Source organism: Paramisgurnus dabryanus, chromosome 23 (assembly GCF_030506205.2).
Source record: "Paramisgurnus dabryanus chromosome 23, PD_genome_1.1, whole genome shotgun sequence".
In the NCBI taxonomy this organism is placed as follows: Eukaryota; Metazoa; Chordata; class Actinopteri; order Cypriniformes; family Cobitidae; genus Paramisgurnus; species Paramisgurnus dabryanus.
This window is the reverse complement of record NC_133359.1, coordinates 9,059,119-9,086,806: the sequence shown is the minus strand read 5'-3', so window position 1 is coordinate 9,086,806 and position 27,688 is coordinate 9,059,119. Positions and strand designations below refer to the sequence as shown.

General features: G+C 37.5%; 1 protein-coding gene across 4 annotated transcripts in view; it reads right to left on the bottom strand.

The window, feature by feature from the left end:
- Positions 1-27,688, bottom strand: part of grm8b (glutamate receptor, metabotropic 8b) — a 192,303-nt gene that overhangs the window by 138,567 nt on the left and 26,048 nt on the right. For all 4 annotated transcript variants that reach the window (XM_073813231.1, XM_073813232.1, XM_073813233.1 and 1 more), the window contains exon 3: positions 3,306-3,522. In XM_073813231.1, coding sequence (XP_073669332.1) covers positions 3,306-3,522 — 217 coding nt within the window. The remainder of the gene's footprint in view (positions 1-3,305; positions 3,523-27,688) is intronic.

Genomic DNA, 27,688 nt, shown 5'->3' with positions numbered 1-27,688 from the left:
TTTAATTGTCATATAAACTAGTGTTTAGTAGTTTGCTATAAACTACTGTAAAAGGACTCTGGTGTTATTTACCCTAATGTAAATAGGCTATGTAAATATGTACCATGAAACCGAGTCCTGGATGCCGGCGGGACGGGTGAACCGCTAATATTTGATGGCACAGGCAGTCATGTGTATATCGCATTTCACAATGGATATCGTTTCAAAGCAAACTTTAAACAGGAATACATGGACTTTGATAAAAAATGTGTAGACAGGTATTATGTGAAGATGTGAGTGTCAAAAAAAGATGCAAAATCTATCAAATATAAACATTATAATCTAAATAAATTGCATTAATACATCATTTAATCAATGTATGAATGTATATCGATGTATTGTTTCACTAACACCTACACACACACACAGGGACAAACACATTTGATGATCTCAAAGGAACGATTTTAATCACTAACATGTGCCTCATCTCGTAATTGTATTTTCCTAATTACAACATAATTAATGTGGCATGTCCACGTCTACATGAGCGGGAGCGAGATAAACTACAATAATAAATCAATCATGCGGCACTAGTTAACCACCATGTCCTTATGATGCTCGTCTGGGGCGATGCGGTGAGTCCATTACTCCACCTGTTCCTGTAATTACATCCTTCTGCTATATCAAGGCCCATTCTTTTCCATCCCCCTTTTCTTTACAGATAAGCTCTGGTGTAATTGTGGCTTCTTCTAGACGTGTGCGAACAGAGATGCTCTGTATTATTGCAGGGTTCGGTGGGTGGGAAAATGTGGGCCATTAACACCCATGTGATGTGTGATGATGTGAATTACAGTACGGGTCCAAAGCAGAACAGAAGTGATGCAAATGTGGATTAATGAGTTACTTCAATTTCAGATGTGATGAAAGAAAAAAATGATGCGCAGAGATTCTAGCTGCTTCTCGTGTGCTGGCGACCCAAGCTGATTTTACGATCCCACCCCCATTTATCCCCCATCCTTATCTGTCATCGAGGCAAATCAAAATAATAATGGAAAACCTAAAGTCGATGTTTATTGTGTCCACGACTATTCATTTACTGTATCTGAAACTTGCTGATAAGCTCAGCTTGAATTTGATGGGCGTGAGCTGACAGAATACAAAATAAGGTTTGAAGTTTTTGGATGTGTCCTTACAAAAAAGTACTTTTTAAAACTACTTGACCTTTCATCCTTTGAGACGGCAAATTTCCTTTCCAACTCACTGTCGAGGCATGCAATTCAGTCTCGGCGATGCTTTGTGTACAGCAACTCTCAGAAAAGCTTTGTACTGTACCACCAATCACTATGATGGACTTGGTGCTTGCTTGTTTTTCAAATTTGTTTTAATCAAAGAACTGAAGTGTAAACCTATTAAAGGGGACACAACACCAAAAAGAGCACTATGTTAACATACTCTCATAACACAAATCTCTACATGGTCCACCTAGACCATTTGCTGGCATGAAGGTGCAAAAACAAATGAGAAAATTGTTATATAATTGACACTACAATTATGAGCACATTAACATACTGGTGCTCACATTTACACAATGGGGTCCTAAAAGCATGAGACTACTAGTAAAAAAAGACATTCATTTTTTTATTTGTAACCCAGTCTGTGAAAACCCAGGTGAAGTCATTATTGATTTATCCTACATAATGTAAAGAACATACATTTAATATTAACTGAGTAAGGTCATGACAAATATTGAAATCAATGATTGAAATCAAACTTTGATGCTCCTCATTTCATCATTAGATTACAATACTTGCCCGAATTTCATACAGGGTCATATATTTTCTAATTTCTATACCATTTTTGTGGCAAAAAAACTTATTTTGCTTAAATGGCATAATGCACTCAAGTTGGCACAAACTCCATGTATTTGCAAAACCTCCTGTGATGTTCAATTGATGATCTTGTGTGCTTCAACTAAAAAACGACCATCTGACCTTTTGTATGACAGAGTTGTCATTGTTAATATCTAACGATGACCTAGAAATATTTCAGCATCTTAAAGTGTGTGCTACAATAAACACGCACACATAGGTGGCGATCACGTGGGTGCTCTGGGGCTCGGCCTCGAGCACCCACCAAAATGACCAAGCACATGTTGCTTCACATTTCGCATCTAAAACCATGCTGAAAACGTGACGGCACCACGTCCCCCTTTTTTTTAAGCGCTTCGGCACTCTGCCGTTGTTAAGTAACCTAAGCATTGCTTGACGTTGTGACGAGCACCTATGAACACATAGGTTTGTTAAAGGAAAACACCACTGTTTTTCAATATTTTACTATGTTCTTACCTCAACTTAGACTAATTTATACATACCTATCTTTATTCAATGTGTGGACTTTTAATCTTTGTACAGCGCGTCGTGAATGTGTTAGCATTTAGCCTAGCCCCATTCATTCCTTAGGATCCAAACAGGGATGAATTTAGAAGCCACCAAACACTTCCATGTTTTCCCTATTTAAAGACTGTTACATGAGTAGTTACACGAGTAAGTATTGTGGCACAAAATAAAACGTTTTTAAGGGTCTAAATATGAGAACTATATTGTATGGCGGAAGAGCACTTATTGTAGTTTGCAACACGCCACGTTTATTTTGTGCCACCATACTTACTCGTGTAACTACTCATGTAACAGTCTCTAAATAAGGAAAACATGGAAGTGTTCGGTGGCTTCTAAATTCATCCCTGTTTGGATCCTAAGGAATGAATGGGGCTAGGCTAAATGCTAACACATTCACGCTGTGCAATAAAGTGCACGCATTGAAAAAAGATATGTATGTATTAATTTGTCTAAGTTGAGGTAAGAACATAGTAAAATATTACAAACAGTGGTGTTTTCCTTTAAGAAATGTATATCTGATCCTCGTTTACATTTTTATAGTTTAAAATATATGGATGCATATATAAGCCTACATATATGCATCAATGGGTGCATGCGCATGAGCCTCCCACACATTCTATAACCACTGCATCACTGCGGTGAATTAGTGCATTACCATTACGGTGGTAAAATAGTGCCCAAATATATATAAGTTTTAAATTTAAAAAAGCAAAAACAGTATATAAGTCAAAAAAGGTCACGTAAAGCTACAGTGTATTATGACCTATACAAGAAAACTTGCTACAAATGTTACAAACTGTGGCAAAAAATGCTACAAAGGTGTAAAAATAACCCATTCAACTCAAAGCTACGTCCCACCGGCTTAGGAGAAAAAATGCATCTGCTTCGCTTACTGAATTCGAAGAAATAAGATGTTCTTTAAAAGCTCACCGGATTCTCTGGAGATCTGGACAAAAGCCTCCACGCCGCTTTCTCCGTAATTCCCTTCGGATGCTAATGTGGAGACATAGTTCCAGCCCATGGCAGTCACGATGTCCAGCATGGCCTGAGCCTGGTAAGAGTCAGGCGGCACAACCCGGGAGAAAAAGTCGTACCGGGTATTATCGCTCAGTTCTGGTGCTGTGGATGCATAGCTGATCTGAGGGATCTGTTAGAGGAGGAAAAGAACAAAGAGTGATGTAGGACAGGTTTTTAAAATCACACACTTTACAATCCAATGCCAAAATATCAAGAAACAGTCCACTCATGACTTTTTGCGCTGCTAATGCTATTCTCAACCATTGAGCTATATAGGAGCACGCATGACAACAAAAAAATATTAATTAAAACTAGGGACAGCTGTGGTCACCATTCACTTTCACTGTATAAATTTCTTGGATATTCCGTCATACAACTACCAATGAAAATATAAACTTTCTAAAAGTTACAAAAGCAAGAGTTAATCATTAATCTTTGCCTGCAGCTACACGGATGATGCAGGACCAATTAAAGCAAGCGAACACCTCAAGCTGTGGTCATACATATGCAACCTGCAGATCCAGTTTTGCCCAAAGCTATTGATCCAATATATCCAACCGGTGTGCTCCTCTAAAAGTGAAACAAGACCAAGTACCAAAAACAAAGAAGGAAGGTAAAGCCTGCCAGCATGAAAAGTTGGGTAATGGCTTCTGGTGGCGATTGATGGTGTGATTGATTTCTACTCAGCCAAAAGGCCAGGCTGTCAGGTGGAGCCCAAGAGGCTTCGCTCATCAGAATTCATCACAACAGCGAAGCAGAGAACCAGGCCGCAATACAAATGCCACTCGCCGGCTGGCAAATCAGGTACTGACACAGCTACCGACTGCAGGCTTGTAAGTACAAATGTCATGGATGTGTTGACATTGCCGAACATGTCTGTGAAACAAATGTGTTTGTGCATAAGTGGGCAAAGAGCTTATGTGTTATTTCCTACATCCACATGTAGCAGATTATAGCCTAAATGCCAACACTAGGTTAGAATCACACTTTAAAGTCACAATGAAATTAAAAACGTATTTTTGGAATGTTGTGCTAATGTTTACAAATGACTTATATGTAAGCTTAATTATTTAAAAAAAATATTATTCCCAGTATAATCTTTAATCAAAAACACAAATTTCCTCCCCTCCTCGAAATGGGGTATGGCGGGTGGGCAGAGCCTGGAAAAAGATCGAAGCGATTAGCAAATAGCAACATGACCCAACTATCCAATCAATTCTCAATGGACGAATGCAAGTCCCACCCTACCTCTTTTTTTTTTATTTCAGAAGCAGTTTTACTTGGATATACATCACAATGGGGAAAATAAGACAATCTGTTTTATTAAAATATATTAAAGGAAAACACCACAATTTTTCAATATTTTACTATGTTCTTACCTCAACTTAGATAAATTAATACATACCTATCTTTTTTCAATGCATGCACTTTTAATCTTTGTACAGCGCCTCGTCAATATAAGCATTTAGCCTAGCCCCATTCATTCCTTAGGATCCAAACAGGGATGAATTTAGAAGCCACCAAACACTTCCATGTTTTCTGTATTTAAAGACTGTTTAATGAGTAGTTACACGAGTAAGTATGGTGGCACAATATAAAACTTTTGTTTGGAGCCATAGGAATGAATGGGGCTAGGCTAAATGCTAACACATTCATGAGGCGCTGTACAAAAATTAAAAGTGCATGCATTGTAAAGATAGGTATGTATTAATTAATCTAAGTTGAGGTAAGAACATAGCAAAATATTGAAAAACGGTGGTGTTTTCCTTTAATTAAAATATGTCTGTTTGCTTTAGTCTTGGGATCATTAAAGGGAAAGTTCGCCTGAACATTTAAATGTTGTCATCATTTACTCATTCTCAAACCTTTAATTATTTCTTTGTTCTATTGAATACAAGGAAAGAGGTTTTGAAAAATGTAGCAGATAATCTAAGATCTGGGGCACCATTGACTTCCATAGTAGGAAAAAATAACACTATGGAAGTCAATGGTGCCCCAGATCTGTGTGGTTATTACCATTTTTCAAAAGTCTTCTCTGGTGTTGAGCAGAACAAAATGTATTCCTGCTTGAATAACCCTCTGATATATCTTTTTTAATAAAAAACTTATTGCAGGTGCATCTGTGTATAACAGATTTTAATTTGCTTTAAAAGTCCAAATTATTTTTCTGGCATGCCAAAATTGCTTTCAAAAGAACCTTTTGCATGTTTTGCCTGTTTATCTGAGAAAAGTGTCTTGGATGGCTCATTGGCTTACGTTAAAGATATTGGTCAACGGTTTAAACTTTACCCTCAAGGTCATATCTAAAATATTTCACTTAAGTATCAAGAGTTTTGGTCTTTTCAAATGGCTCTTTATACACTTAACCTTCAGTGTCTAAGTTTTGATGCACAGAGAAGGTTAAACCCTTGAATCGATGCCTGTGGAATTCAATTTCACGGTTATGTTTTGAGTTTAATAAAATATTACAGAGCCACAAAAAGATGCAGAAGAGACCAAAATGATTTTTGAAAAGCATCCACAAGGGAAATCAAATCTGATGCTTTTGATAAAAAATACTGCTGATGGGGAGAAGCAAATTAACCTTCATAAGCATCGCAGTAAACCACTCATAATACAATGCCATTCAGAAATGCAAAACAGTTTGCAATCTCCATTGTAAATTCTGCTGTGGATAACTTTTAGATCAGGAAAGCATAATGTGTGATTATGAAGGCTCAAAGGATATAAATCATTCTCTTTAATTAAATTTATTAGAAGGCCAGATTCTTCGAATGAAAACTTGGGTGCAAAAATGTTTCAGTGTAGTTATCGAAGTCTAACATGAAAAACTATGCTAAACATTATTACTGTGCTAATTAACGTTAAGCTAATAAGGGATATTTAATTCAAATTCATTACGGCCTGGCCTTAGAGGTCTGGCTGGAAGCAAATTAAATAAGTTACACTTAATATAAAATGATCAATGATGTATTTTAATACTGTTTTTAAACAAAAAGCAGAAGATGAACATTTGCGAGATCGGCTTAAGCCCCTATCTTAAACAGAAAGAATAGAGCTGAAATATACATAATACAAAAATAAAAAATAAAATATAAACGTCTTGCTTTAAGCTTCTTATTCAGTTATAAAATAATCCTTTCCTTGTTCTGAAAGTATTTGAAGTAGAGAATAAATAAATCCAGTAAATTTTTAGATAAGTTTGCATTGGTGAACAGAACATCTGCAGGTGTTCTGTTACCTCATTTCACGAGCAATATAGATCCTGAACAAAATAGACACATCAGTTTAGCATCAGAAAATGAGAATTAAATCATCTATTCCTATGCATTCTACTTTAAAAGTTTTGTTATTTTTTTGAAAAAGTATATCACTGTAATTGTAGATAACTTCAATAAAAATCTGTGTCTAAATACTACTTGATCATCAAAATCAATCAGAAGGTTGCATAGAACTGTTAATTGACTCAAATTTGAGCTAAGAGCCACCAGCTGAAGAGCCCTGGCCTGGTCAAAGATATAAAGCTTATTTGTTTACATTTATGGGAAAGTGTCAAAAGTTCAAGAACGAGAAAATAGTTAAAAAGCAATTGCAACAAACATCAGCCAAAATTGGCAGCTTCACAAACAACACCATGATTTTACTGTCTGGAATTCTGCTTTTTCGTGGCTGCATTAATACTGGAAGCTATCTTCTGCTGTCTGGGAGGAGGAGAATGACAGTGAAAGAATGTCCTGGAATTAAAAGAGCACCTAGTTGCAATAAAACTTATTTTGTGTATTTGGTATAATATAATGTGTTTACGTGGTTTACACATTATTTTCCACATACTATACATTTTGTAGCTCCAGATTTCATTCCAGAAATTTTTTGACAATAAAAATAACAAATATACACTTTTAAAGCACAACTTCTCGTTTAAATCCGGTCGTGATGCGCGAACATGACCCCACGCAATACATCATGACGTCAAGAGGTCACAGAGGACGAACGCAAAACTCCTCCCCAGTGTTTACAAGTGTTGAGAATGAGGACTGTTCCTACGTTGTTGTATGTCAACTGATACTAATTAATGTCTTTGTGTCAGTTTTTTGTTTACAATGGTCCGCAAATGTGCGTTTTATATATGTAACACGTGACCTCCCTACGTCACTACGCATTTACGTTAGGTCGCGCTGGACCGGATTTAGACGAGAAGTTGTGGTTTAAAAGTGTATATTTGTTATTTTTCTTGTCAAAAATGACAATCGTTTTGCTAGATAAGACCCTTATGCCTCGTTTGGGATCATTTAGAGTCCTTCGAAACCCTGTTGAAAAAAACTGTTAAGTGTTGAGTTAAGTATTAAATGTTGGGCTCTATTAAAGTCCATTAAAATGAGAAAAATCCTGCAATGTTTTCCTCAAAAAACATAATTTCTTCTCGACTAAACAAAGAAAGAAATCAACATTTTGGATGACATGGTGGTGAGTAAATTATCTGGATTTTTCTTTTAAGAAAATTGAATATTCCTTTAACTTACAGGCTGTGAGTCTGAAGCGAGAGGAATTATGATAATGTCGGTCTTTACTACATCACCAATTCAAAGAAGTAAACTGTTGCCTACAGTCCGTGTGTTTGTTGTAGTCCAAGAAAAGAGATTTACGGTTGGAGACAACTAACTTGCATCATTGTTTACTTTGGGGTATGTACCTTTTTCATATCGTTAACATGTACTAATACACACTTACATGACAAAGGAAATGTAAAAACGTGAGACCATGATTCAGACCATTGGTGCTCTTTAAAGCTGCAATCTGTGCCTCTATATCGCCATCTCTGTTTAAAACACAAAATTGCAGGTTACTTTGAGCATACATCTGTTGTACACTCCTTATTGTGGTGGTCGAAAAAGAAAAAGTGCACTCAGTATTGTCCACTATGATTTCGGACACCACTAAAATTGGATGTTCGCTTAAAAAGTGCACTATTTAAGGGTATAGGGGCCCTTTATCAGACACTGTAGGGGAATGCTGAAAATGGATGCTGTGGGAAGTCCTACAGAGCCAATTATTTCTCGATATTGTAAATTATTGTGCATTTATGAAACCAGTATAAAAAAATGAGCTTATGCATAAAAGACAAAAAAGAGTGAAACATATAGTGTTTTTTGATAGATAACTAATCTAAAGAAAGTTTTTAAGATGTTTATCCTTTCCCGATATTTTAAGACATATGCTCATTCACCGCAAACAGCTGCCTGGGAGCAAGATACCCAGCGAGTGAGCATCACAGATAAACCACTTTAAAATATAAATAGCTTGCAAAGCAGTTTTAAAGTAACCCCCAACCAAACATCCATGAAATTAACATTGTGCAATTTTCAAGCTTTATACTTGAACATAAAGCCTTTTGTTTACCTGTTTTTATCATCTTTATCGAAAAAGAAAGCACACCGTCGTGTGTATTTGCCTCCATAATAGAGCTGTCAAATCTGGAGAAGCACTGGACACTGATAGATTACATTCAGACAATACTAATTAACCCCTCGGTTGTCCTTTATTTAAAAACACTCCCCTAAAAAGAAGTGGAAGCAAATTGCTGCAGAGTGAGAGATGCCTGCGCTTAATCATTCACTCGCTCATTGCCCTTTTCTTTGACACATACAAATGCACACAGCTGTAATTATGTATTCACCGTTTCTCAAAGAAAGTTTCGTTAAATGTTGCAAAGCTACAGGACAATGCCGTGCCGTTTGTTGGACACAGCGTCCTATTCACGTGCCAAGATCTACAAGTAGATATTACAGATTTACCCCTAACCGGATATAATTAATTATACATTAGATCTGGTTGCAAAGCTTTTTGTAAATATATATCAGGTTTAAGTTCTTAATTCCAGGTTTAATCTGCCAAGGTGATATTTATTTAGCGATCATGTTGTTGTCTCAGGATGGCGTCATCAATGTTTGATCTTGAGCACGGTGTTAAAATGTCAGAGTTATTTTTTTGACAGACAGGTGTCAACCTACCACTCAAGTGAGAAAGACAAAATGGAGAGGTTACAGCAGAACTGCGATTTTATATGTTAGACTTGGTCACATGACACCCTCAATTGCAGGTTTGGTGAGTACTGCATGTACTTTCGTGGCATTCAAGTGTTGGGAAGTGCCTACTTATTACTTTGGAAATCTCAATTACGGTGTGTTGTACGTTTGGTTGACTTTCGTTGGATTAAAATGGATTCTTTGGACGTTGTAATAATTCTCAAAGACAAGATGCCGGGAGAACAAGCGCAAAAGGATGTGTATTAGGAGCATAATTGACGCTTTGTGCTTTATCACTTGCATGCTGCCACAAAGAATTATGGGAATGTGGTTTCGTCGCTTAAGCGTGTCAGCTCATAAACTAGCTAAATGAGCGTTTTCTGGCAAGCGGTAAAGTAATTCTTCATCAACATAACAGAAAATCTGTTCAAAGTACTTTGTAGAGTAAACGTTCACAATTAAATATAATTTATAACAGCAGCAGAAGCTTTTCATAATTGACACGTCTCCAACGAGAGCGCTCAATTGTTACTAGCGGTAAAGAATTTATCAAAGTTTGGGGGACATTACAAACATCAGTCCAGCTGACATCACTTCCTGTTTTTTATGTGAAAAGCTATATAAAATTTTAGGAACACCATACTAATACTGTGTTTGACCCCCTTTCACCTTCAGAACTGCTTAATTCTGCGTGCCATTGATTCAACAAGGTCCTGAAAGCATTCTTTAGATATTTTGTCCCATATTGATAGTTGATGGAGATTTGTGGGATGCACATCCAGGGCACGAAGCTCCCGGTCCACCACATCCCAAAGATGCTTTATTGGGTTGAGATCTGGTGACTGTGGGGGCCATTTTAGTACAGTGAACTCATTGTCATGTTCAAGAAATCAATTTGAAATGATTCGAGCTTTGTGACATGGTGCATTATCCTACTGAAAGTACATGGTGGTCATAAAGGGATGGACATGGTCAGAAACAATGCTCAGGTAGGCCGTGGCATTTAAACGATGCCCAATTGGCACTAAGGGGCCTAAAGTGTGCCAAGAAAACATCCCCACACCATTACACCACAACCTGCGCAGTGGTAACAAGGCATGATGCATACATGTTCTCATTCTCATTCACGCCAAATTCTGACTCTACCATCTGAATGTCTCAACAGAAATCGAGACTCATCAGACCAGGCGACATTTTTCCAGTCTTCAACTGTTCAATTTTGGTGAGCTTGTGCAAATTGTAGCCACTTTTTCCTATTTGTAGTGGAGATGAGTGGTACCCGGTGGGGTTTTCTGCTGTTGTAGCCCATCCGCCTCATTGTTATGCGTGTTGTGGCTTCACAAATGCTTTGCTGCATACCTCGGTTGTAACGAGTCAGTCAAAGTTGCTCTTCTATAAGCTTGAATCAGTTGGCCCATTCTCCTCTGACCTTTAGCATCAACAAGACATTTTTGCACACAGGACTGGCGCATACTGTATTTTTTTCCCTTTTTACACCATTCTTTGTAAACCCTAGAAATGGTTGTGCGTGAAAATCCCAGTATCTGAGCAGATTATGAAATACTCAGACCGGCCCGTCTGGCACAAACAACCATGCCACTATCAAAATTGCTTAAATCACCTTTCTTTCCCATTCTAAACATTCAGTTTGGACCACACCCCTAAATGCATTGAAGCAACTGCCATGTGATTGGTTGATTAGATAATTGCATTAATGAGAAATTGAACAGGTGTTCCTAATAATCCTTTAGGTGAGTGTATGTGCCACCTTTTAAGTGCCTGAAGAACACTTCACGATTATCATAGTTGAGCTTTCTAACACGAAGCCTGCAGTCAATAAGATTGACACCATATCTGAGGCTCTATTCTAAATCAGACTAAATCATACATTTAGATACTGTAGGTATCACGCCGAGCATCCTAGATAGTCTCACACGCGTTATCACCCCAAAGTCTTTTATTCTAAAATTATACTCTCCACGACTATTTTTTCTCAAGAGTTTGCAATGCAATTCTCACTCCGGCTCGGGCAACTTGCTTCTGCGGCTCTCAGACACGAAGCGTTTGTGAGCTGCCATTCGTGTGCCATTTACAGCCTCACACCTCTGCCTGTCATATAGTGCCGCTCTCTAGAGACTGCAAGCTTAGCTGCAAGTGTCGATTCATTCTTCTCGTACCGCCTTCATCTCGCAGACCGAGCAAATAAATGCGAGCATGCATCCCGCTACAGTATACAGAGACCTGCATCATTCAAAAGAGTTTGGTTTGGAGGGTGAACGTTGTGTAATTCGAAGCCTAAAAGACCTAAATGGTTGCACTAATGATGGGGCAAATATATAATGTACTGCTTTAAGACATCTCAGCTTGTTCAGATAATAAACGCTGTTCGCTTAGGCAGAACACTTTTGAGGTTAATGTAACTGAAACAGGGATGATGAGATGAAGCATTAAACATCTAACAAGGGCTGTGAAAGTTAACACATTTACACGTGTTTAATGGTGTAAAATTTTTTGCAGACACCTAAAGTGACTTACGGTGCATTCAAGCTATACATTTTATGAGCATGCGTGGATATTAAACCCACAATCTTTGTGCTGCTAACACAAAGCTTTGCAAACTGCGATGTAAACTTGACATTGCGACTATTTCTGTTCTGTTTGCTTTTAAAATATAGATGCATTTGCAATATTGGACCCTTGTTATAACACCAGACATCAAATATGTAAATCTGGGATGGCATGATGGTATTTCAATATATATATATTTTTTGTTAAATCAACTCATGTCATGTCAACAGAAATCAGTTGTCACAACTTATAAAATATAGTTGAGAAAAGTCAACTTAAATTTATTAGTTATAATAACTCACCTGTAGTTATAACAACTCATCTCTAGTCAAGATAAATAATAGTGAGTTGAAATGACTTGTAAATGACTTGTATATATATATTGAAATACCATTTTATATATATATATATATATATATATATATATATATATACCGAACAATAACATTACATTGTATTATGTATCACTTAAAGAGGACATTTCACAAGACTTTTTTAAGATGTCGAATAAATTTCCCTAGAGTACATATGTAAAGTTTTAACTTAAAATATTATATAGATTTATAATTATAATTTATTAATATGGCCACTTTGTGCCATTTTTGGTTGTGTCCATTTAAATGTAATTGAGCTGATCTCTGCACAAAATAGCAGGGCCGTGGTTGGATAGTGCAGATTAAAGGGCGGTATTATCCCATTCTGACATCACAAAGGGAGCCAAATTTCAATTACCTATATTTTCACATGCTTGTAGAGATTGATTTATCAAACCTAAGTTACTGGGTTGTTTTTTTAAACATTTTCTATGTTGATAGAAGCACTGGGGACCCAATCATAGCATTTGGAAAAATTCAGATTTGTCCCCTTTAAAGCAACACCAAAGAGTTTTGGCTCTTTGCTCCCCCTACAGGTTAGAAGCGTAATTGTCCATTACCCACTGTCATAAATACTGAGGCATAGCTGGCTCTGATTGGATTGTAGGTCTGCCGTAAAGCAAGTTTTTGTAGTATTCACTCGGACTACAGGACCACTACCCGACGTTTGGAAACTTATTTAGTGCGGTTTTGGCCGATAGAGGGCTGCAAAGCGAATGTGAAAGTGCTGTTCACCCTGTTTAGAGTGGATGAATGACTGAAACTGTTTTGGAAGCGTTATTTTAAGGTAAAAAAAACTCTTTGGTGTTGCTTTAATGCAGAGAAAGTGTGTGATTGGCAGGGCTTTATTGCAAGATTGAAGAAAATAGGGGTTTTGTAAAATCACTTATTAAATGGATCAGTACAAAGTACTGTAAACAGTCGCCCAATGTATCCGTTTTAAAAAATAAGGATGTGTACAATCCACTGTATTTTTATTCTGTATATTGAATCACTAGTTGATGAATAAGATAAAACAACATTATTAATCACCAACAACAACAACCATAAAATCTCACTCTGTGCTGACAGTATTTTCATTCTCCAACAAAACAACAATACATCATTCAATACATTTACAAACTTTGTACCAATCTATCATGTTTTAATACTTTCTGAATTATCTCACTACTCTATTTAATCCAAAGAAAAGAAAACAGTCAGTTACTTTGGCAAAGGCAAATTTAATAAAAAAAATTCTATGCAAATGATGTACTAGCTTTTTAGGTAAACATTTAGTCGTAAGTCTTACTGTATGAACTCGATCAATTCACCAGAAAGATATCATAAACCTACATCACAATTTCTACCTGTTAACATCGCCAATATCATATCTTATCCAGTCAATTTAACCTCACTTTCACACAACTCTTAAAACAAAAAAGCATTTAATCACAGTTTAAAACTGCTATAATTCAAATCCCTGCTGTCTTTACAATGACTGCAGTCCAACCCACCTGAAAGTCCCTGCACAGTGTAACATAACGTCTACTAGAATAACAAAATCTATGAATAATATAACACACACAGCCCCAAAACACAAGAAACTAAACTAACCAATGTACTATCATTAGAGTACAGAGAGCACTAATAGCTGACAAATAATTACTAACTATCACAGTCCCGCACATGTAGTAACCGTCTAAATTTGGTCTTTCAACCTAATCTCATGTGAATTCACACTTATTTTCGAGTTTGCTAATATGTATAAATTCATACAAAGCCTTAATATACGTCCCGCTGCTTTTAGATTGTGTTGGTTTTCCATATTGGTAACACTTTATAGTAAGGTTTGTTAACAACATTAACATTAACCAACAATGAATACTACTTGGATAGCATTAATTCATCTTTATGATATTTTTACTGATTACAGTACTATTACAAATTTAAACTTTAATGCAGAATGAACTCACATGAGCGAACAACAACACTGTATTTATATGAATAAACATTAATACAGATGCTGTGAAATATACTAGTCATTGTTCGTTTGTGTAAGCTAACCCATTAACCAGTGTTCGAATTAAGGGGGGGCTGCGGTGGTCCAGGACTTCCAATAAGTATTGAGGTCCTATAAAGCACAAAAATATAAAACTGTCTCCAGTTTTTTATAAAAATTAAAATACTACATGAATTTAAAATTCTCATGGTGCGCTGCCACAAAGCGATACTGTCCATTATTTGTCCCAATTTTGCAATAAATAAATCCAAAAAAATTGTGTCTGAAATAAATTTAAACTCTTAAGCGCGCCTTATGGTGCATTCACAACAGCCGCGGTAGAGGCTGCAAAAAATGCGCTATTTGTGCGTAGTTGGACGCTTGAATATTTGAGTTTACTCGCTTCATTCGCACGTGAAAGCTGCGCGAAAAATTCTAGTCATGCTAGACATTAACTCGGAAATATGCATCATGGGAGGGGCTTTTGTGACTCCGCTGAGACTCCGCTCGCTTCCTGTAATCACGTCACTACTACAACAAGGTCCTGATCGGTTAACGCGATGCGGAAATCCACCGAAGTTCAGATTTTTTAACGCTCAATTTGCGCGAAACACGCGTTCCTAGGGGCTTAACTAGGGGACACCCATAAATTTTGCCATATTTCGAACACTGTCATTAAAGGCGGAGTGCACGATTTCTGGAAAACGCTTTGGAAAAGGGAGTCGGGCTGACTACCAAAACACACTTGTAGCCAATCAGCAGTAAGGGGCGTGTCTACTAACCGACATCGTTGCCAGGGTTGTGTGGGGTGGGTCTACCAAAAGAAGGTCCAGATTCTACTGGGGTAGGGGCGTGTTTGTTTAGGTCATTTCAAATATCAACATTGGCTTTCAGAGACCATGCACCCCACCTTTAACTAACGTCAACCAATAGAAACTTACTGTAAAGTTTTTAAAATAATTATAACTATAATCTTTACTATAGTATAAACTTTAATATAAACTAAAACTATAAACCTATAAACTACTAAAAAATTATATCTGCTTAAATTACTGTGTGCTTACCAATAACTAACTCCTTATAAGGGAAAAAGAATAATAATAATCAAAGCTTAATGTTCATGCATCAATCAAATCCTTTTGGATAAAATCCCTTCTTTTCACCACCTACTTACTTACTTACTTACAACTTAATATCATGTTTCACTCTGAACAGAACCGCATTATGAAAGTTAAATGCGGTAAATGCCATTGCATGTTGTGTTTAAGTTATTCCTCACGCTTTCAATTATGTCATTTACATACGGGCATTATCAAAGTGCCGCTAAGGGATGCGATGTTTATTAACATTTGAGCATCAAACGAAGGCCAATGCATACAACCTCATCCAAAGATTCTCAATACAATCCTTTAATTACCGAAGATAGCCGAGCTCATGCTAATTTTGATACCCCAAATGAGTACATTTGCTTTAAGTGGATTATAATAAGCCAAAGGCCTGGAAGACGTGCATCTTACTCAGTTTCTGACAGCACGGTGAAGCAAACAGGATTTCTCCTCTCAAAGGCAGAACAGTCGATGTAGAGATGACATTAGCATAAGTCAGCCCCCCGGGCGCACGCTGGGAAATATGAGCGGATCTGCAATAGTCAAACTTTTTTTTTTATTTTTTTGGTTTGACTGAAATAGGATATCCGCAATTAACGAAAAGATGCAGATACTCAGGGTGAAAACATCCTCGGGGTTCTGGGTTGAAACAGTTTAAAGGAAATCATCGCAAGATTGTTTGCACCCAGGTTGGTTGGCTGGTGTATTATTATTATTATTCAAATAACCCTTTTTCAAGTCATTTGAAAATCTTAAACACTCGAGCATGCCTGAATTACTACTGGCACTTGAGTTGTGTATTGTGTATAGCTTATTAATAGTTGACACTTGGCTGTGGACTCTGGCTTTAAAGGGATAGTTCGGCCAAAAATTATATTAAACCCATGATTTACTCACCCCCAAGCTGTCCGAGTTGCATATGTCCATCGTTTTTCAGACAAACACATTTTTGGATATTTTATCAAATGTTTTAGATCTTTCAGTTGATTAAATGTAATGTTACGGGGTCCACTCATAGTCCACGACCTTCAAGTCCAAAAAAAGTGCGTCCATCCTTCACAAAATAAATCCAAACGGCTCCAGGATGATAAACAAAGGTCTTCTGAGGGTAATCCGCGCGGTGTTGTTGTAGAAATATCCATATTTAAAACTTTATTAATGAAAATAAATACCTTCCGGTAGCGCCCCCATCTTAGTCGCGTCCGCATTCAGGAGAGAGTATTAGCGTAGTGTACGCACTTTTCTTAGTGACGTATGACAAATTCGGGGGGCGGGGGCACAGAGCAGCAGCAGAGTAGCCTCCGTAGGCTGCGTAAGCTCTCATCCTGAATGCGGACACTACTAAGATGGCGGCGCTACCGGAAGGTTTTTATTTTTGTTAATAAAGTTTTAAATATGGATATTTCTACAACAACACCGCGCGGATTACCCTCAGAAGACCTTTGTTTAGCATCCTGGAGCCGTTTGGATTTAATTTGTGAAGGATGGACGCACTTTTTTGGACTTGAAGGTCGTGGACTATGGGTGGACCCCGTAACATTACATTTAATCAACTGAAAGATCTAAAACATTTGATAAAATATTGAGTTGTGGTATAGTGCTACAAGATAGTTTTTACAAAAACATTTCCATGGAAATGACAAATGCAAAACTACAGAGAACTATTTTTTCCTTTAGAAAAGAGCAAAGTCCTTTATCGTGACTGGATCGTACGCTACCTCCGGTGACTCACTGCTTTAGTTCAGGTGTTAATTGCATCTTTAGTAATGACCACCTATTCTGACTCCAACCAACAGATTTACATTACATTAGCTCTCTTCACAGCGCATTTGAGGTGTCGCATTCGGCTGTAACACTTTAATCTCTGCAGCGGCTCCAGTATAATTCCTACAATCAGAGCGCAACAATAGAAGACAAAAAGTGTACTTAAATTCATGAATACTTGAGTATTTTCTCCACAGCGGTTTCTAATGTAATTCTAGTAGTAAGTGAATGGATTAGGTCTACCCAACACTTCCTCGGCATAAAAAATATGCAGTTTGTCACCTAAGAAGCCCACTCAGTGTGATCTACAGTAAATGCCTTGTGCTGACTTTAGGTACCTAATATATAGGACAATTTATTGCCAACGTTTTGTCCCGTGACAATATTTTTCCAAGCTGCTCAATGGTGCCCCAAACTACATCTTAAATTTGTCTTGCCACACAAAATGATGTTCCTGTCTCAGGTGCCCTCACTGTCTAATTGTCAAAAACTAGTGGCTCAGAAACTAGTGGCTTTAGGTAATAATAACACTAAAAAACATTTGGGTAACAGGGTGCATGAGCATTAAGAGTGCATTGATTGACATTAAAAAAGGCTTAAAAAAAGCTTAAAGGGACACTCCAATTTTTTGAAAATATTCTCATTTTACAGCTCCCCTAGAGTTAAAGGAGTATTTCACCCATAGAAACATTAATCTTTATTGAAAACATGTCATATTTGTAGTCGAAATGTAACATACGTATAGAATTTGGTGTCTATTTGACCGAGAAAAGGGGTGTTTGTAGTTTCACCCCCTCAACAAAGATATTGGACTTCCTTCTTCAATTGATGCAAAATGATGATTTTTACATCATTGAAAGAAGGAAGTGCAACACTGAAATCTGTATTTCTCCTGTCTCAGCAGCAACTAAGGAAATGATGCATGACCATTCAAAAACATGACTGGGTTTCTAACTATACAAAGCTTAATGCAAATGGGTGAAGTGTCCCTTTAAACATTTCATTTTTACCGTTTTGGAATCCATTCAGCCAATCTCCGGGTCTGGCTGTATCACTTTTAGCATAGCTTAGCACAATCCATTGAATCTGATTAGACCATTAGCATTGCGCTCAAAAATAACCAAAGAGTTTGGATATTGAAATGACATTCCGCAGTGCCTGAAAATAGTCCCCTGCTATTGAAAGTTACTTAGGGGGACTATTTCGGCTGCTGCGTAATATCATTTCACCTCCTGCAGCCATGGTACGGAACCAAAGTCCTTGATTATTACGCCAGAATGAGAGTATAGTTCCTAGACATATCTGCCTAGAAAATCACAACTTTTAATCAGGGCTCTGAACCGGTTCAAGGAACGAAAACGAAAACCGGAAACGAACGAAATTTTAACAGGAACAAAAACGAAAACGAAAACAAAATCAATTTTAATCGTTCTGAACAGAAACGTTTATTTAAAATTACCATTAACCGGTTAATAGCGTTATTTTATCGTTTTCTTTAATATTGTACTTATCAGTGACCAATCATGATTTGAACAGTACAACATGTGACTTTGACGCATCAAGCGTGAGTGACTTTGACACATAGCGTGAGTGAAATGCCCGCGCAGCAGTCACTAGCTGTGTCCCAATTCAAAGGCTGCGACCTTCTAAGGACGTATTTTAAGACCGATTGCGTCACAGCAGCGCGACTTGAGGCCAGTAAGGCCGTCCCATTTCAAAGGATGCTTAGAATGAAGCCTCAAAATGCGTCCTCATTTCTTCGCGATGTTAAGGATAGAACGAATGGATCCTTAACAGCCGAGGATATCCCAAGAGTCATTGCGCCTCTGAAACGGCTGCATATAATGGGTGGATATTCTAAAATAAACAATTAAAACCTTTATTAAATAAAAGTGTATTTATCAGAAAACATTTTTTCTTGTCACTGTTTTAGTATTATAAGTTATGTTTTGTGTTAATAATATTCTTTTTATGTTGCGTATATTTATGAGGTTGATTAATTTGGTAAACTGTTGAATAGTTTAATATACATCAACGTGCCATATTTCTAAAATAAATTAATAATTTTTCTGATGTCATATTTATTTTAATAAGTCAGAAACGTGCAGGCGGGCGCGTGCAGCAGGTGACGCTAATTATGGATCCTCCGAAGGTTAGACCGTCTCATTTCAGTTCTCTTCGCGAACTTCTGAGGCTTCCACCTTGAAAGACCGAGTGCTCATCTTTTAAGGTCGAATGCTCATAAGGTTGCAGCCCTTGAAATGGGACACAGCTATCGAGTCTCCGGCCTGATAGCATTTGTCTTAAATAACCACAAAGCTACCCATCAAATGTTCAGAGGCATGTTTAAGTTAAAACTTGCTTGGAAATATGAAGATGCAAACTGTAACTCAAAAAAGCCAGCGGACTTATACCACTGTCAATAACTTTTTAGATGGGTCGCCACCAAGAAATTCCTTTTCGTTATTATTTTTCTTACGACACGCTGTCTTAACAAGTCTGTCTGCAATTTTGAAGGATGTGGGGAAGGGGTACAGTAGCCGGGAATCACTGAGGTAACTTACAGAGGCACATTTAACGTAAACATCCAGCAGAGTATGCTGTGGTTTCAACAAGTAAAAGACATGGTTGAAAACGGGTCGTTTTTTTCAGCTGTTTATACTTAAAATGAATGCAGGTATTTCTTTTGTGGTTGTAACAATTTATGAAATGTTGAAGTTTAGTTATATCATGTGTTATGTTATTATTTTTGTGTGAAAATTAGTCTGTATGCATGCATTTGTTAAAGTATAGCCTGAATTAAAATAACGTTATTAACCGGTATTTTTTCTAAGTAAACCGTTTTCGGAACGTAAATGTTAAAAACGGAAACGTTAAAATATCGATTCTGCTCGGAGTGAAACGATTGATTTTTTTTCCGTTTTTAAGCCCTGCTTTTAATTTTCCATCAGTCTTAATACACAATGTAACTACAGAAGAGTCAAGATTTAAATAGGAAAAATATCAATAGATTCAATAGATTGTGCTAAGCTATGCTAGATCAGGATGGAGTTTCCCTTTAAAGAGCCCCTATTTTCTCCTTTGGGAGCTGATCTTCCAAATATAGTAAGGAATGTCACATTTCTTTCACACACTTGAGGCTGGCCAATCGGAGCACACCATGCTTTTCAGAACAATGAGCTTTATACAAATCGACACATTTCAGAAAGGCGGGACATAGCGGGGCAAAAATAATGTCATGGCTCTCTAATTGGTTTGCAGGCCAAAAACGGATTTAAAAACTGAGCTGATCTGGTTTTGAAAAAACTCTAAAACAAAAAAACCTGACTAGCATGATGGTCAAGCTGGGAGACAAGATAAGAGCATCAAACCAGCTTAGGCTACTATAAGATGTTTTATACATGTTTATCAAATGCTACCCCTTTATGTCACAAGCCTTATGTCACAAGCAGAGCCGGCGCCAGACCATAACTAACAGGGGGGCACGTGACTTCCAACATGGGGGAGGCACGCAATAGCAACAATAACTTGCAAAAACAAGACATTAAAACAACAAATACAGTGCAAGCACCCACTCATACAACTGGTACAGACTGTCAGCTTATTTTCCATATAAAGTGCAAAAGACCACAAACTATGCGCAAAACTATTCTGAACTTCGAAGCTCATGCTTTGCTCGACGCAACAACAAACAGCCCTCGCGCGGCGCAAGCCATTGAAATGAATGGGTTTCATAGCGCAGTGCACACTGCGTCCTAAAAGCCGCTTTACCATAATCACGTCGTAATGCTGTTAACGGTCTATAGCCACACTTCACATTTAAGCTTACGTAATTTAAAACAACGCTAACTTACCTTTAAAATAGCTGAAGACGGCGTGTAAAAGGATAGAAAATTAAACTTCCTTAAAACAGTGTCCTGTAGATTTGAAAATTCGACCTTTAATCTCTGAGTTTGAGCCAGTCTGTGTTTGCATGAAGTCAGATGAAGCAGGTGGTGCTGGTTCGTTCTAAATGTTCTAATATCCATATTTTACACCATCCATAAAATGCCGCGAAAAAACACGTTGCTAGTATCAAGTCACAAATATGCTAAAGACGTAAGAAGCATGAGACGCGGCAATACATCCAATCAGAGAAACTGGTGTATTTTAATTAAAGAAAACATATATCAACTATATTTTCCTCATTTGATTACATTACAAGTCATGAAACATTCAATGTTTAATTTATTTTAATTATTCTTTATATATATTTAATTAACAAAAAACTTTGTAGGGGGGACACAACAACCTGTTTGGGGGGCACGGCCCGCGAATGCCCCCCCTGACACCGGCCCTGGTCACAAGCCTTGCAAATAGGGGGGAAAAAGGGTCCTGAGATCTCCAAAAGTGGCAGTGGCTTTTTAGCGTTAAAAGTGAGGACCCAACTCTACCCATAACTAAACCCTTTTGGAAGTAACCGGCCATATTTGAAGTTCACACCACCATTTTGAAAACTCAGAACTGCAGTTAAATCTACTTTAACAAACTCATGCCATTGGTTAAACCAAGGTGGGCGTGTCTGCTTGTCTGAATATAACAGAGCATTGTTTAGATACTGCCACAAAGCCAACATTTTGAGAAATCAACCCAAAAGATACGTTCTTTAAAAAGTGCTATAAGATGCTAAAGAACAGTGTTTGTCAAACCTTTCTGCATGCGCCCCCACACCCGTGTAGAGTGCATCCTTTTACGGGACCCCCAAAGACTTAGAATTACATTTTTTGATTATATTTTTATACAAGGTTTGATACAAAATTACATCAAAGTTAGTTACACAAAATTTATGATAAATAATGTTTTTTATTAAATGTCATAAGACTGGGCACCCCTGCACCATCTTGAGCCCTCCAAAGGGGGCGCCCCCAGTTTGAGAACCACTGCCATAGAATAAACATTTTTGGCTTTATGGTTCCATAGAGAACCATTAACATTCAAAGAAAGTTTCACAAAAGAATGTTTCTTTTATTGCATTGCTGTGAATAGCGATTATTTTTGTGTGTACAAATGACTTAATTATCTCTGCAGATAAAGTTGGAATAGGAGAAGCATTTCAACACTAAATGTGAAATTCCGACTGGATGAGTCTGAATCTATTATAAGAACAAATATCTATACACACAGTTGTGACTGCACATCAAACCAAACAAATAAAGCTCTGCTTCATGTTATGCCTACCAAACACTCTAAAAAACCTTCATCTTCAATTTGCACGTCTCACTCTGCATTCCTCTGTGTTTCCTATTTGCTTTTAAGTGTACATAACAAAATCTGCACAAATGCATCCACCACAGTGTAAACAATATAGCAGAATCTCTACTGGTAATACATCTCTACTATCGCATACCAACAGCATAGATTCATACTGCCCAACCTTAAAGGCAGACTCAAATTTGGAAGCCTCAGGAATTTCTTTCTTAGAGCAAATGTGATAAAGTCACATTCTCCGGTGTGCATGAGCTGTCTATGTGATTAGCAATACTGTGCGCTACACCAATCACATCCTGGTTTTCTCTGATCACAAGCCCTTGGAAACTCTGCAGAAACAAGAGCGCATGATGAGTCTGTCGAGCACAGATTCAAGACTGAACCGGCCACATTATCGTCAGCCAAGCGTACTGAGTATGCCAGAACGTTGGTCTAGCTCCGTCAGACAGCTACCTGTGGTATTTGGATGGCATTTACAAATGTAGCCTCTGGTTGAGGTATAAAAAACAGAAGCTGCTGTGCGCAAACAGGAAATACATGGCAATTAAGGAGAGAGTCAGAGCTCTGCCGCCTCCGCCCCGAACGGGGTGGGTTACGTAAGATGCACGGGGTAAGATATGGCCCCATCCATCACAAACCTGCAAATTACTGTCACATTTTATGACTACTTGAAATGAGCATTGTTTAATGCTTGACAAATGCATTAGAATAAAGTCTGAAGATATAAACACGTTATGAGTGCATTTTGTGAAAAACACTTAGTGGTAAGGTCAATGTTAGACACATGTGGGTATAAACATCTGCATTATTTTCTCTGCAATCATTCAATCAGTGAGTGTGTGAGTGAATAAATGCATGAATAGGTGAGGTGAATGAATGAATGAAAAAATGAATGAATGAATCAGAGGCAAAGGGGAATGAATGAATGGCGAAGGAACGAACAAATGAATGAATGAATAATAATAATAATAATAATTATGAATGAATGAATCAGAGGCAAGAGAATGAATAAATGTATGAATGAATCACAGGCGAATTAATAAATGAATGAATGAAGAGGCGATGGAATGAATAAATGAATAAATAAATGAATCAGAGGCAAGATAATGAATGAATTAAATAAATAATTGAATAAATTATTGAATGAAGAGGCGAGGGAATGAATAAATGAATAATTCAGAGGTGAGAGAATGATTGAATGAATGAATGAATGAATGAATGAATGAATGAATGAATGAAGAGGCGAGTGAATGAATGAATGAATAATTCAGAGGTGAGAGAATGAATGAATGAATGAGCGAATGAATAATCGAATGAATGAATGAGTGAGTGAGTGAGTGAGTGAGTGAGTGAGTGAGTGAATGAATGTATGAATGATCGAATGAATGATCGAATGAATGAATGAGATGCGAGAGAATGAATGAATGTATGAATGATTCAGAGGCAAGAATGAATGAATGAATGAATAAGAGGTGAGGGAAAGAATCTATGAATGAATCACAAGCGAGAGAATGAATGAATGAGAAGCAAGGGAATGAATTAATTAATTAATGAATCACAGGTGAAAAAATGAATGAGTGAAGGAATGAGTAAATGAGTGAGTGATTGAGTGAATGAATGAATGAATGATTGAATAAATGAATGAGATGTGAGAGAATGAATGAATGAATGAATGTATGTATGAATGACTCAGAGGCAAGAATGAATGAATGATTGATTGAATGAATGAATGAATGAATGAATATATGAATGAATGAATGAATAAGAGGTGATGGAATGAATGTATGAATGAATCACAAGCGAGAGAATGAATAAATGAGAGGCAAGGGAATGAATGAATTAATTAATTAATTAATCACAGATGAGAAAATGAATGAGTGAATAAATCAGTAAATGAATGAATGAATGAGTGAGTGAATGAAATATGGATGAATGAATGAGAGGTGAGGGAATGAATAAATGAATCAGAGGAGAGAGAAAGAATGAATGAATGAATGAATTAATTAATTAATTAATGGTGAGGAAATGAATAAATGAATGAATCATAGGCAAGAGAATGAATGAATAAATGAATGAATGAATAAATGAATGACCAAATGAATCGGCGAATGAATCAGAAGCGAGAGAACAAACAACCAAACAAACAAATACATTAGAGAATGAATTAGAGAAGTGAATGAATGAATGGATAATTAGAAAAAGAATGAATCAGAAAATAAATCTGAAAATAAATAATAAATGATGTAGGAAAAAATAAACAAACAAACGAATAAACAAACAAACGAACTAACAACAGACCGGTGGGAGCTTTGATATGACACAGTATCAAAAACTTATTCTTAGTATAAATATACACACTGTAAATGCAAAGTTAATAGGTGAAATGTAATTAATAAAACAATTTATGTAGATTAAAGTGTGAGCACATTTATGTTCATACGCAGATATCCATCTGCTTGCATGAGCCTATGTAAAACCTTGACGTTGGTTGACATAAAAATGGTTAAACTGTGAAATTATATATTTATATATATAAAATCCATATGCATGTACTGCCTCAACATTTCCTATGGATATAAACAGGCCCATCTGTCATGGGCAGGAGAAAGCCTGTCAATCTTCCTTCATGAACAGTTGGCCCTAGATGAATCACCCTCAGGCTTAAAGAGCATCCGGCACCCTGGCAAACGCTACTGTACATACACACGCAAAGAAATGCACATATATGTAGAACACACATGATTGTACACATGTACAGTCCAACTTTAAAATCCTGTAAGGGAATGACGGTTTTATCCTGGTCCAATCAGGGTGTCCCTTGTCAAAGGATGTGAGAGTGTTGATCTGGACGGTTTGCAGTAATGAAATCGACGGGGTAAAGGAACAAGATGAAAACTGCCACGGCCAATCAGCTTTTTCAAAGTGTGAGTGAAATGCTTTTGCCGTAAGGGATAGGCTGAGATGTGACACAACAAATGGTCCGTCAAAAAAAGTGTAATTTGCTTTATAGGGTAGCCTGCTAATACTTGAGGAATGTATGCATTTATAAGCATTATGCTACAGTCTCTTGAAAATTCCACTTTTATGAATAAATAATATTATAGTAATACTAAACCGAAACATACTGCAAAATAGACACCAGACTGTAAGAACAAATGGTTAAAATATGTACCCCAGCTGTGACCTGGGTGGTACCCTTTCAAAAAGTAGTTTTTTTAGTACCTCAGAGATACATATTTGTATCTTAATGGTACATATCTGTACCTAATAGTACGTATTAAGACCTTTCATGCAGGGTTCACACCAGACACGGTAGAGGTGGCAAGTGATTTACATGTTAAGTCAATGCAAAGACGGGATAAGGCATCCAGCGGCGCAAATGGCGCAGATGGCACGTTCCGCGCGAATTGAGCATTGCCGCGGAAAACGCGTGAGTTGAAAAATCTGAACTTCGGTGGATTTCCGCGCCGCGTTAACCAATCAGAACCTTGCTGTAGTAGTGACATACTTACAGGAAGCAAGCGGAGTCTTAGCGGAGTCACAGAAGCCCCTCCCATGACGCAAATTTCCACGTGAATGTCTCGAATGACTAGAATTTCACGCACGGCTTTCACACGCGAATAAACTCAATGTTCAAGGGTACAACTACCGGCGAATAGCGTGTTTTGCCGCCCCTAACGCAGCTGGTGTGAATGCACCATAACCCTTTCCCTGCCAGCGTTTTTTTTTGTCTGCCAGCATTTTCTGGTGATTTTCATTCAAGTTTCACAAAATGCCTTCCAGAATATGTTCTTCTATAGATATATAAACATACAATATATCAAATGAAAAAACAGCCCCTCTGCTTTCAAACAAATAAACAAAAAACTCACCAATGGCGAGGAAAGAGTTAAAAGGGCACTGCCCCAGTGACAGCTGGGGTACATATTTTGACAATTTTTTCTAAGAGTGTAGAAAGGAGTCATTCGCCAAAATATTTTTTATTAAATAATTAATTAATTAATTGTTAATAAACTACCTCAATAATGTTAGTGATTGCCAACTTTAATTTCTTGAACAAAACATTTTGAAGACTTAAAAAAAATTTATGGAAAACTTAAAACATGGACTACTTTTATCATGCTTTTTCTGAGCCTAACATTCATTCAAATGTGTACTAAAAATATGTTTCTCTATTGCAAGTCTATCTTTATTTCAAAAAATCAACATCTACTATTTTTGTTTAGCAGAAGTCAGCCAACATGAGGCTGAGTAAATAGCGACGGATGAATTATTTCTTTAGTGCGGTGAGAGAGTAAGAGACAGTGCATTTTTGCATCCCCATTACTTAAAAGCTCCATCCTAGGTGCTGTCAACACACAACGTATATAAAAACCACAAAACCCCAGAGTCCCTCAAGAAAAATCCATCTGCTTGACGGTACTCCCAAAGCATTCACCGTAAAGTGTGTCTTTACACTAAAGTGCTGACTGCTACATAACAAGCAGCCGTGAGATTCGGCAAAGGCTCCTCCCGAGATGGCGTCCGTGCGACCTCTTGAATCTAATACCTGACCGTGCAAAAGATCATTTTTGCTAAAGTTGCTAACAAAGTTTATCTCCTCTACAGTCCTCTCCGTGCCAACTCTTACAGATTTCCTGCCGCTATTGTATGCCACCTAATCAGACACGTTCCACCGGCCCAGCTGGGAGGACTGTGTGAATGTCTGGATGTCCTACATCAGAACCACTGTTTGTTGTGGCTATGGCTCATTATCCTGGGCTACGGCTGGTGCTGGTGTAGTCGAGCCCCCTGGTGTGGTAATTGCTGGACCCCGGCTGCAACATTTGGAGCCATATGCTCCCACGCTCCACTGCAGCTGCCACGGCTACCTAGTGTCCAGCTGAGAGCATCAAACTGTGGTTTAAGACAACAGCGCTTTTAGTCCACCTCCACACTGAAGTTAGAAGCTTAAAAGAAACAGGCAATCTCCATTCGCCTTTGCTTTCCTTATGATATCATACATAATGCAGAGTTTATAGCAGGATGCACTTTACCGAACAATGCATTTTCCGGTCTACAATGAATGCCGTAACGTCCCAGGACTTGTACGTAATAACAATCACGGCTATTGGGCATGTTCAGGGTTAAAACAGCTCGCTTAGCACAGGTGTCAGGAATGGTTTGTAACACTTGAGTTGCTTGAAGAGAACAGAGAAAGATATGACCGTAAGGCTGTGTGACTCAAATGTAT